This window comes from Anolis sagrei, chromosome X, assembly GCF_037176765.1.
Source record: "Anolis sagrei isolate rAnoSag1 chromosome X, rAnoSag1.mat, whole genome shotgun sequence".
In the NCBI taxonomy this organism is placed as follows: domain Eukaryota; kingdom Metazoa; phylum Chordata; class Lepidosauria; order Squamata; family Dactyloidae; genus Anolis; species Anolis sagrei.
The window spans coordinates 52081813-52094487 of NC_090034.1; the positions used below are offsets into that span (position 1 = coordinate 52081813).

Below are 12675 nucleotides of genomic sequence, written 5' to 3' on the forward strand. Positions count from 1 at the left end.
GACATATTAAGCTGCCCAAACATCCTGAAGCACGTTTTGCTGTGGTTTCTCAATGAGTATGTCATCGAGTCTCAACCAATTCAACCTGGTTTGTGGCAGTTACAAAAAAACAAAACAAAAAAAAAACTATTTTTCTGAAGTAGAACAACTTTCAAAGTAAGGACTGCAAAAATAAATGGGAAATAACGCTTTAAACCCAGAATCTTTTTTTTTCTTCAAATTGTGTTACATAGTGTAATAGTGATACAGTATGACTTGATTCGGTAAAGATTCTTTTATACCCAGTGATGGGAAATGCAGACCGATGATCCAGATTTGTGTCGGGCTGCTGTTCCCATCCTTGAACTTGGAATGTTAGTTGCTAAAGCAGCTGCTGGTTTCCCTTGTTTTGCTCAGTGGTGCTTTTTCCAACTTGCTGGTGTTGGCTCTTGCTGTGCAACTTGTTGAGTGGTTTGTTGGCTCTCTTGCAGGCCGGGGGAACCTGAAGGGCAAGGCTAGCCGGGGCGGGCGGCAGAAGAATCGCTTTGGGCTCCCGGGGACCGGCCAGTCCAACCTGCCCAACAGCCAGGCCAGCCAAGACGTGGCCTCGCAGCCCTTCTCCCAGGGGCCCTTGACCCAGGGCTACATCTCCATGAGCCAGCCCTCCCAGATGAGCCAGCCAGGCCTCTCCCAGCCAGAGCTTTCCCAGGTAACCGGCATCTTGTTGCGGAGACCAGGAGAATGTGTAAAACTAATTTCATAAAGTTAGATTGAAGAGGAAATGTAAAGAGAGAAAGAAGGGAGGGGGGAACAAAAAGGAGAGGAAGGAGAAAGTGTGGATGGATAAATATTAAGGGTTTATTTCATTTGCTAAAGACTCATACAAATACCCAAAGGAGGCTGCTGCTCTCACGCTTAAGACACAAAAATGGGAAAAGGGGCAGCCAAAAAAACGGAAATCCCTTCAAGAGCGGAAAGCTCTGGGTCTCCTTAAAATGAAAGAAAACCGGAACATCCCAAATAGGTGTCCTTCAAATAGAAGGCTTTGAAAAATTGCTCCCTTGTACCAGATCCAACTCCCATTTCCATGCTTGGTTTGCAGACGTGATGACCGTATAATGCGAATCTATCTAATGTGCATCCCAATTTTGGCACAGCCATTTAACCCCAAAAGGTGAAAATTAGATCCAACTAAATGCAGTACTTCCGATCCGACTAAATACAGCACTTCCCCCATTAATGGAGAAAGCAACAGACTAGTTACATATGGCATGCAGCCGGCAATTGCTCTAGGAACCCCCTCCATTGAAATCAGGATAGTAAATAAAGAGCAGCACTCAGAAAATAAGGAATTCCAGACAGAAAACAATCAGGGCCGGCTAACACCTCCCAACTAAGGATTCTTCTAGGCAGGAAGCAGCCAGGCTTTGAGGCTGCAAGACCATTCAATGCTAATAAAGGTGGCCAATGGCAACATTCACATTTGCCAAGAGAAGACAAGAGTTCTTTCTCCCACCCTGGACATTACAGATGTATAAATCACACTTGTCTAGTTTCCAACAGATCTCACACTCTGAGGATGCCTGCCATAGATGTGGGCAAAATGTCAGGAGAGAATGCTTCTAGAATATGGCCAGACAGCACAGAAAACTCAAAGCAACTCACTTTCTGAAATATTTCTTGCGTTTTAAGTTTACTTGACCATTTTTTAACCTAACCAAACTCCCACAATTCCTTAGCAAGAAGAATAGGAAAGATACCTATCAGGATATTGTCAGGAATGCTCTGATGCTCCTCAGGTGCTTCTATTGTGCCCCAACATTTTCTCGACAAAATGGCGGTTTAGAATACTCAGAAAAGCAAAGTTGTGCGTAAAAAAATAAATTATGTGGATTTTGTACCATACTGAAAGAAACGTGTCTCCATTCCCATCTTCAGCTGTTGACATGTACCTTTTTTTCTGCTCATCTTCAGGATAGCTACCTGGGCGATGAGTTCAAGTCCCAGATCGATGTGGCCCTGTCACAGGACTCGACGTACCAAGGGGAGCGCGCTTATCAACACGGAGTGACCGGACTGTCACAGTATTAAAATGTAAGGCAATTAATTGAGCACTTTCCCTGGAATTTGCTCTCTCTAATCCATGTATGCCTGGCATATTGATTCATTCCCCTTTTGGGATAGCTGCTGTGGATAGAAGTGTATGATTGAATTATAATTACAGTGGATTGTGGTAGTGTTGGGACTTTCCAGCTCCGTCCCAGCTTCAGGCAAAAGTTCACTCCAGATGACTTCCCCTACATATTGGTCTCATTCTTGAATAAAATGTATGTCTGTAGCTCGGAGAAAGTTGGCTTTTGGGGACCTTCTGAGCATGAACACAAAACAAATGTGCTGAGAAAATACAGTCTGCAAAAGTATTTTTTCCAAGCGGAGGTCAGTTTATGGCACATGTGTCAAACTGAAGGCCCACTGTGTCCTTTTATGCATCCCTCCTAATGCTGGACTAGAACTCCTGTATTCCTCATTGGAAGGACTATAGATGTTGGGAGTCAGGATACAGGAACATAGGTAGGGATGCAGTTCGTTCCGTTTGCAGTCAGGGGCGTAAGAATTTAAATGCAAGATTTGTGGATCTGTGTCTGGCTTTAGAATGTCCTTTTGCCTTTCCCTCTTACCCAAGAGCCACAAGGGCTGTTGGGTTGCAATTCCCATCATCCCCAGTCTGCATGGCAGATAACTGAAAGTGATAGGAGTTGTCATTCAGTGACATCTGGTTTTTAATTATTTTTAACTGGAAATTTCCAAATGCTGTTCATATTTAATCCTGTTTTAATGTTTGCATATTGGTATATTTTAAATTGTATGCTAATGCTTTTGTGTTAAGCTGCTTTGAGTCACCTGCGAGGAGAGATAAACTGGGGTATAAATAAATATCATAGAATCATTGAGTTGGAAGAGACCTCCTGGACCATCCAGTCCAACTCTCTGCCAAGAAGCAGGAAAATCGCATGATTACTGTTAATAACAATAACAGTAATCTAGGGATCCAAATTGGGTAAAAACCAAAGAGCACTAGCCACTATGTGAAAAAAATTATACTGGCCCTCTTTATTCACGGATTCTCACTCCATGGGGTCATCCATAAGGCTTCTGTGGCCCTCAATTTAAAAGGAATCTGACACCCCCTGGTTAAGGGTTTGTGTTCTTGAGGCTTTCTGAAGAATGGGGTAAAACACTAATAACCATTTAAAGTTGGGGATGAGCAAGTGAGATGTGTTTGGGAGATTCTTTTCAGCCTCCGGCACACCCTCCCAACAGACACAATGATAGCCCCCAAATGCCGAAGTGGCGAGAACCTAGTTGTTTTTAGACAAGTGCCTTAAACATACCCTAAAGGTCTCAGATCCATACTGGCAGCCATATTGGAAATAACCTCTTGGCCATGGATCCTTATATTTCAAAGCCTGGTGAGGAAAGGCTTATCTAATCCCCATTTTGCTCATTATTAAAGGAAAGGTTTCCCCTTGACATTAAGTCTAGTCGAGTCCGACTCTTGAGAGTGGTGCTCATCCTCATTTCTAAACCAAAAAGCCGGCATTGTCCGTAGACGCCTCCAAGGTCATGTGGCCAGCATGACTACATGGAGTGTTGCTACCTTCCCGCTGTTACCTATTATTCTTCTCACATTTGCATGTTTTCAAACTGCTAGGTTGGCAGAAGCTGGGCCTAACATCAGGAGCTCACCCCCATCCCACAGGTTCGAACTGCCAACCTTCCTGTCAGCCAGTTCTGCAGCTTACCGGTTTAACCTACTGCGCCACTGCAGCACCATTTTGCCCATTAGCCATATATATATATATATATATATATATATAGAGAGAGAGAGAGAGAGAGAGAGAGAGAGACAGGACCAGACTCATCAACCTTCAGCCCTCCAGCTTCCAGAATCCCTGACCATTAGGAGCTTGTGGGAGTTGGAGTCCCAAACATCGGGAGGGCCGTAGGTTAAAGATTGCTGGGTGCTCAAAACAGCCCTTCAATGACCGCCTCTCCCTCTTGTTTTCCTCCTTTTAGGTTGAAGGAGAAGAGCTAAGCTTGCGTGGAGCTTAGTTCCACAGCGTTTTATTCTGGGTCATAAAAAAATTAAAATAAAATGGATACCTGTTTTCCACTGCTAAAACTGAAGCAACTCTTGTGAGAGCAACAAGAGAGAGAAAGGTAGAGAAAAGAGAGAGAAAGAGAGAGCGACATCAACGGAGAGAGGAGTGAGAGAAGAGGGAAAGGAAGGAGCGCGTGCGAAGGAGAGAGAGAGAAGAAGAGGAAAGAATAATAATAATAAAAACACAATAAAGAGCCCACTGCTAGCTCACTGAGATGAGAGGAGACTAATGACCGGAGATGGGAAGCTGAGCACCGGAGGAGGAGGAGGAGGGACCGGCTGGCGGCCGTCGGTCAGCGGACTCCCGCCATCAACAAACATACTGAAGAGGCGAGAGAGAGAGAGAGAGAGAGAGAAAGGAGGAGAGAGAAAAGAAAGAGAGAAGGACCTTCGAAGCAAGATTCACTTCATGTTCCGTTCTTCTCATTGTTGCGAGCAGGGCTTTACTTTTCAGAGCAGGGCGGGAGAGGGAAGGGGAAAAAAACCCTCCATCTCAGAGTTGGTTTGTGTACTTGTCTCTCCCTTTGTTTGTATTTTTATTTTTCCCTTCCTTCTTTTTTTTCCTTCAGAGCAAGCGGTCCTCCGCTCTCGGCTGGTACCCAATTCTGAGACGGAGTGGTTTTGGCAATTTTTTTATTTTTATTTTTTTGTGAATCTCGCATTTGCAAAAATGGGATCTTTTTTTTTCTTTTTTTTTTCTTTTTTTGTGAAAAGATGGAGTGGTTCTTTTTTCCCCCAACTTTTTTTTTAAAGGAGAGAGAAGTGCTGGATATATATATTATATATTTCTAGACCCTTTTTTGTCTCTGAAATGGTATCTTGGTAGTGGAGCGGGTGCGGGACAAAAAAAACCCTTGTTCTGAAAAGCTGAGTAGAAAAATCTATAAATATATCTCTACACACATATATATAAGAAAAAAGCGTGCTGCTTAACTTTGAGAACACTCTTTTTTTGGCGCGATTTTGTCCAGTTGGTCGCCCTCTTCTCCCGAAGGAGAGTCGCGGAAAGGAAGTCAGCGCTTTCTAGGTTCCGAAGGACATTTGTCTTGCTTTTATCGGCTACTTCTTTCTGGGCTCTGCTCCGCGCAACGTTTTGGGGTTTTATTTCCCTTTCCCCCTGCTGTTTGTTTTCTTCTTCCTTTTTCTGTAAGACGTAACGCTTCACAAAAAGAAAAGGTAGATTGAGCTGATCTTTGGCCTGAGGGACGCTGGGTTGGGGGATGCGTTTTTAGCAAAAAGGGAGGAGGAGGGGGGACTAGATTATATTGGTTTTGAAGTAAAAGGTTCTCTATCAAAAAGTAATATTTCAAAGCAGGTCAGTGGCGTGGAGAGCAGATAGTTATTGCAAGGATATCGGGGTGATGTTTTGCAGGAAGGAGAAGTTGAAACAGCCGGAGACCACGGAAAAGAAGAAAACAACGCGACATTCAAGTGACCAAAAATGTTTTGTTTTGTTTTTTTGCGACGGAAAACATTTTCCTTTTTACAATCCGCATTGATAGCTTTTTTCAGCAAAAACACCAACAATGCCTCTGAAACTCGACTTCGGCCCTTTTGCCTCTCGAGAGGCGGTTTTGTACAAAAATCATCCGTATGAATTTCCCCCCTTTCTTCTGATGTCGTTTCACCTTTTGAGGAATGCGAGGTTACTTTTCACGAATGTAAAACAGACGACACTCTGCTTAAGAAACCCATCCCGCTTCCTAGGAAAGAAAAAAGACCCGTCCCGCAAAGGTGGGATTTCAGATCCCTTTTGGAATAAAGTAAATAACATAAAAAACCGCCCGAGACTTGTTTTCCAGCCACAGAAGTGCAACGTCGGTGCTGTAGCAGACAGGCTGGTGGCAGGAAATACACAAGAAGGGTCTCCAAGATTTGAACTTCTCCGGGAAAAGGGCTGCAAGCCAAACGTCCTGCCGAGGGGCTGCCTCTCGATCTGGACCGTTGGAGGACGAACCCCTTCCTCCACCCCACCCCCCAGGTAGGCTGCTGCGTAGGTTTATTTTTTGAGATAGGCTTTAAAGTGATAGCTGCCTTCCCCTTCCCCATTATTGACCCTCTGCGGATTAAATGTACCCCGTTTTCTTCCCGCCTCCACTTCCCCGATCCCTCCCTCTAGTTATCGACGCTTGCCTCCGCTTTGCGCTGGGTTTCTTTCCCTCTGTTGCAAGTCATTCTTTTTCTTTTTCTATTGAAAAAAAAAACAGCACCCGGTCGCCAATAATAGCGCGGTGTTGAAGCTGGTTTTTACCCTCCCCTTTTGGTCCCAGTTTGTTTCCTTTTTGTTTTTTAAAACTGTTTGTCATCAACTTAATAAAGAGCTCTTGCATTCACTCTTGGGAGGGGGTTTCTATTTCTCTTAAGGGCGTTTGGCGGATTTAAGAGTTGTCCCATCTGGGATTTCTTGGTACTTTTTCCACTCGCAACCCCAGGTATATTTTAAAAAGGTATGACAATTGCAGTGTATTCCGTCTGGTAATAGTCGCCATCACGTAATGGTCACACCTCCCTTTTTGGGGGTCCCCAAAATTGCTATTTTAGGATTCCCTGCATAATAGTTGCAGAATTATTTGGGGCTGATGCCCCCTTCCTTCTTTCTCCAAAGGCAGGGTGGTTAAAAAGTAGGAAATGGGGTTCTCTGGAACTCCACTCTTCTTGCCTCTTCCTCCAAGGACAAAAGGCAGTTTTAAAAATGGGGGGGTCTCTGGAGCACCACTCTTCTCACCTCTTTCTTTCCTCTTTGGCCAGAAGGGCAGTATTTATTTACAGTATTTATATTTCAACCTACTCACCCCGAAGGGGGCTCAGGGCAGATCACAGAACATACATATATAGCAAACATTCAATGTTGTTTATACACAGACAATTGTACATAGAAGGCGGTGTATATATAGGCTTTTTCCCATCCTCGGCATCTCTGAGGCTTGTGCTCGGTTCCATCCATGGAGGGTGCTTTCACTCCATCTCCCTGCCGAAGACCTTTTTGTTCGTAAACACCCTCCTTTTTTCCATCGGATCACCATGATTTTTCCTTTGGGGTCCCTTAAAATACCTCCCCTGCTTTTAAACAGTACCTATTTATCTACTCACATTTTGTTCTTTGGAACTGCTAGGTTGGCTGAAGCTGAGCTAAAGGCCAAGAGGTCACCCTGACCCAAGCTTCAAACTGTCAACTTTGGATTGACAAGATTTACTGCAGCTGGTGGTTTAACCTGGCTGTGCTAAAGTCCAGCCTACAAAATTGAAATCTCTGGAGCTCCACTCTTCTCTCCTCTTGCCTTCCTCCAAGGTTGTAAGTCAATTTAAAGTACCCAAAATGAATGTCTCTGGAACTTGGATCTTCCTTCCTTTCTACTTTAAGGGCTCAGAAGAATGAGGAATCTTCTTTCCCCCTTCCTCTTGCATTTAAAGGCAATTTAAAGAATGAGAAAGAAACAGGGCTGTTTGTCTGAGGCTGGGTCACCCCTCCTCCTCTTCCTTCCCTTTCGGAGGTCAGGCATTTTATTTAAAAAGAGAAACCGGATAATTAGGCGCAGCTTTTTTTCATCATGTAATAATCACATTCCCTTTTTTCCTTGGTCAAAACCCCAGCAGTCTCTTTGTCTGAAATGCATTTCTACATCTTGACACAGAAGTGTCAATGGAAGGTACAGTATGGCCCTAGCATTAACAGTGGCAAACACTCCGTGCACTTGCTTTTTTATTAGAACAAAGGATGCTTTTAATACATAGGCAGAGGGGACTTAACCCCTTAAAAGGTATGAAAATCCCACAGGATGTGGCCGCTCTCCTCACTTTGGGCCAGTTATGGCAAGGGAGCTTCTAACGCCATTCCTTCAACACAAACCATTGAGGTAAACATGATATTTTAAAACCGTATGGAAATATTCACAAGTTTCAAAACACGCACATTTGGGTTTGAACAAAACATTTGGTATAGGAGCAAGAACTATTATTCTTTGGTCAAGGTTGAGAACCACAGGGAAGGAAATCGAGGGTTGACACTGGACTCTCCAAACATTGTGAAAATTGCCTCTTGTATCTTAAAAGAGAAGACCTGGGGGAATGGGCCATTTTTGAGGGGAAGAATCAGGACTTAAAAGCCAAGTGTCACATTTGTAACACTTCCCATTGAGGGATCTCGACACGATAGTGTCGGAGTGTATATCAGAGAGCAGGGACACGTCCGATGTTTTCCTATACTATTTGTCATGGTAAATCTGAGAAAACGAGACGGATGCGTTCCCCATAAAGCAAGGAAATAGCTATGTTAAGAGTGGGGGCATTATAGGGCCAGAACATAGCAGTAAAGGGGTCTCATAATATACGTCCGGCCTTTGACGGGGAAAGGAGCTGCCCTTTGGCACCTGAATATGCAGGCATAGGCGAACTTCAGCCCTCCAGGTTGTGGGAGTCGAAATCCAAAACACCTGGAGGGCCAAAGTTTGCCCATGCCTAGCCTAGCGGCACCCGCACTCATCCACCACCATGTCCTCATAATGCCTCAGCACCACATTGTCGTCGTTGTCGTAGTAGAGGATGGATATGGGCGAGAGGCGGACGGGGACACAGCAGGGTTGGGGGGTGCCCTGGGGGTCCAAGGAGTGGACAATGGTCTGGAGGATGGCATGGTTGGTGCCGTTGAGCTCCTCGGTCAGTGGAAAGGGGCACTCGCCCAGGCAGTAGTTGGCCTGGTAACCTTGCGGGGCAATGATCCAGTTCTCCCAGCCCACGTCGCCAAAGCCGATGTAAAGCCGCCGGGGCTTGCAGACATTGGCGCCAGCGGCAGGCGGGACGTAGTAAGCGCTACGTTTCTTCCGGGGGCTCCGGCAGCGGTCCTGGTCTGAGGAGAGCGAGACCACGAAGAGGGAGGCCTCCAGGAAGGAGTCCAGACCAGAGCAATCTTGGGCGGCGATCTCCAGAACCAGGCCCAAGTTCTGAGATGGCGTCTGCCATTCGCCAGCCACCAGGGTCACGTCAAAAGCAAAGGACTTGTGGACGTGAAGGAAGGACTGTGAGAGTAAGGCCCGGCGGCTGTGGGGGTGGCCAGACATCCCCTTCAGCCACGCCCGAGTCACCCGGAAGAGCCGCAGATCGAAGGAGGTGGAGGCCGCCCGGTAGCGGTTCTGGCGAAAGCGTATCTCCAGCCGGGCCGCTGTCACTGTCTCACCCACCTCCAAAGCGGAGAGGTTGAAATAGAGCCGCTTCTGCAGGCATAAGGGGGGCTCCTGGAGGTGAACGGAGCCACCTGGAAAAGAAGCGGTCATGAAAACAATCAATTTCCATGAAGGCCCAGACTATTGTCTTATTTCCTCCGTTCCAAGTCACACTTTCCCCCATAGAAACATCTCTGTAAATGAGGTGCACTTTAGAAGTTAGGGGGCTGAAAGATAGGCAGGCAGACAGACAGACAAGTATCTGGATGGGTGGTGGACTGATGTATGTATGTCACATAGATGCCTGAGTGGATGGATGGATGGACGCATGGATAGTTCTATAGATTCATAGAGCGATACATAGATTGCATAGATATCTGGATGGATGGGTGGGTGGATAGATATATGTAGGTAGTCTGGGTGGACTGATTGATGCCTGGATGGGTGGACGGATGGAAAGATACATACATACATACATACATACATACATACATACATACATGGGTGGATAGATAGATGCCTGGATGGATCTATAGATTCAGAAAGTGATTGATAGATGTCTGGGTGGGTGGATAGAATGAATGGATGGATGGATAGATATATACATAGATATCTTGATGGACAGATGTCTGGATAGATAGCTATAGACAGGCAAACAAACACGTAGTTCTTAATAGCAACCCATAAGCTATAGGCAGATACAGAGGCACACTGGCTAGGGGGAACCTATGGGGGTTTTAAATATATAGGAAGAAGTCATCCTGGACCCAAACCATGCAGAATCACGTAGTTGGGAAGGAGATCCTAAGGCCATGACACCATGTGATCCCTCCTGATAGATGGCCATCTAGCTTGAAAACCTCCAGAGGAGACTCCACCAGCTAAGATTAAATTTGATGTGTCTCATAATAATAAATAAAATGGCTCAAATAATTTTTTAAAAATATTCTGAAAAAATAATTCATTTTAATAATGTATTTTAGTTTAATGTATTTTCATAAAATGGCTAAAATAATTTTAGAAATGTTATTTTGAAATAAATACAATTATTATTTGCATATTATAATGGCTATAATTAAAAAAATTCAGAAAAAATAAAATACTATTAACTTAATAGCTATAATGTTACAAATATATTCTGAAAAAATAGAATTAAAATATGAATAAAATTAAACTATTATAATAAATTGGTTAAAATAAAAGTTTTAAAATATTCTTAAAAAATTACATATTACAGTAAAATGGCTAAAATATTTTTAAAATAATAATACTTTATTTATACACCTCCCTATCTTCCCAAAAGTACTCAGGGTGGTTTACAACAAAAGTAACAGTGGCAAACATTCAATGCCAAAATGAACAAAGAACAAATCCACTGGAGCCATGGCAGCCTGGTGGAGGGCAATGACAAGACCCTCCTGGGCACAGCTTGGAAGAGGCCGATGGTATAATTTAAAAATATTCTAAAATAAATAAACACTTATTTACATATAATGGCTATACTGTACTAATATTTTAAAAATATTCTGCAAAAATAATGAAACTATTATTAATAATATTATAAAATAGCTAAAATAATAAATTTTATTCCGAAAAAAAATATTTTTAAAGTATTCTGAAAAAATAAAATAATTTACATATTATAATGGCTGTACTAATATTTTCAAAATATTCTGAAAAAATAAACTATTACAAGTGGCTAAAATAAGTTTTAAAAATATTCAGAAAAAAATAAAATTAAAAAATGTTTCTCAAAAAATAAAATAAATTATTATTATTAATTACCTATTATAAAGGCTATAGTAATATTTTATAATTAATTAAATAAAATAATTAAAATATGAAAAAATAATAAAAATATTTACATATTACAGAAAAAATGGCTAAAATAAGTTTTTAAAATATTTTGAAAAATAAAATAAGTTATTGCTTACATATTATAAAGGCTCTACTAATATTTTAAAAATATCCTAAAAAATAAACTATTATAAACACATTACAATAAAATGGCTGAAATAATGTTTTTAATATACCTGGGGGAAAAACTAAAAAATAAAATAAACTATTTACATATTATAATGGATATAGTAATATTCTCAAACAATAAAATAAATAAACCATTACAATAAAATGGCCAAAATAATATTTTAAAATATTCTGAATACAATAAAATATAATAATTATTAATGAATCCAATGGGATATATATACCTTGATCTGCAAAGAGGCGGACGATGTTTCCGGGGGCGTTGAACTCCTCCAGCCAGCAGCCTCCATCATCCTTGGCTTCCTTTTCTCTGTTTTTCCTTTGGAAGATCTTCCAGAGCAAAGGAGGCACCGAATGCGTAGTGTTGCTTGGAGGCCTCGGCCTAGGCCGGGCTTTGAGGTTTAAAGCCTTGAGGAAGAAGGACCCTTCCTGGCTCTGCAAAGCCAAGCCCAGCAAGGCCAGGCCTTCCACCAAAGCCATGCAGAAAAGCCAAGACCTCATTGCATGGGATCCCTTTTCTCAACCTTTGCAAAGGAATAAAAGATGCTGCTGGATTGGGAGGAAGGAGAGGAGTGAGAAGCTCAATGGGGTTTGGTCCATAAGAATAGGTCTCCCCCTTTGATCCTCAACAGGAAGCAGCTGGGAAGGTTAACCCTTTCCTACCTCATTGAGGGGGATAGTTCGCTCATTTTCATCTTTGACTGTATTTTATTTTATCACTAGCTTGGGGACCCGGTGGTGCCCGGGTTATTTGAAAAAGGCATTGTGTGTTTTGGGAAGTTTCCTAATATCAGTTTGGTAATGTGTAACACTATTTATTAGGGGGGAAAAGCCAATCTTTGCTTTTGTTTTGTATGAATGCTCCCATAAGAAATTGCATAAGGATGTGGGTGAACTACAATCCCCAGATTCCCAGAGCAATCACCCTGAAACCCCACCATGTTTGTTGGCCATGTTGGGTCTGTGTGTTAAGTTTGGTCCAGATTCGATTCCAGCAGATTTCAGTTCTCTCTGGATGCAGGTGAACTACAACTCCCAAAATAAAGGTCAACTCCCACAAACCCCTGCTGTATGTTCAGTTGGTCATGGGGCTTCTCTGTGGCAAATTTGGTCCTGGTCCATTGTCGCTGGGGGTCAGTTTCTCTGGATGCATGTGAACTAAAACTCCCAGATTCTGAGAGCAATCATCCACAAACCCCGCCTGTATTCACACTTGGACATATTGAGTCTGTGTGCCAATTTTGGTCCAGATCCATTATTGATGGGGTTCAGAGTGCTCTGGGTGCAGGGTGAACTACAACTCCCATGCGGGCGAGTCAGTTCCGTCCCCCCGTCCCCGCCACAAACACCTCCAGTATGTTGTGTTGGTCACCAGGGTTCTGTGTTTGAAAT

At 43.0% G+C, this 12675-nt stretch overlaps 2 protein-coding genes across 3 annotated transcripts in view; one reads left to right on the plus strand and one right to left on the minus strand.

Moving 5' to 3' along the window:
- The window catches only part of UPF1 (UPF1 RNA helicase and ATPase), a 48748-nt gene extending 42274 nt beyond the window's left edge, over window positions 1–6474 (plus strand). For both annotated transcript variants that reach the window (XM_060785091.2, XM_060785092.2), the window contains exons 22-24: window positions 471–688; window positions 1954–2073; window positions 4057–6474. In XM_060785091.2, coding sequence (XP_060641074.1) covers window positions 471–688; window positions 1954–2070 — 335 coding nt within the window. In that variant the 3' untranslated portion in view covers window positions 2071–2073; window positions 4057–6474. The remainder of the gene's footprint in view (window positions 1–470; window positions 689–1953; window positions 2074–4056) is intronic.
- Window positions 6475–7840: 1366 nt separating this feature from the next.
- GDF1 (growth differentiation factor 1) lies at window positions 7841–11969 on the minus strand. The gene is made up of 2 exons (XM_060785090.2): window positions 11508–11969; window positions 7841–9389 (listed from the first exon to the last, which is right to left on the minus strand). The coding sequence occupies exons 1-2, from the start codon at window positions 11782–11784 to the stop codon at window positions 8602–8604; spliced, it is 1065 nt and encodes a 354-aa protein (XP_060641073.2). The 5' UTR covers window positions 11785–11969; the 3' UTR covers window positions 7841–8601.
- Between the last annotated feature and the right edge of the window lie 706 nt (window positions 11970–12675).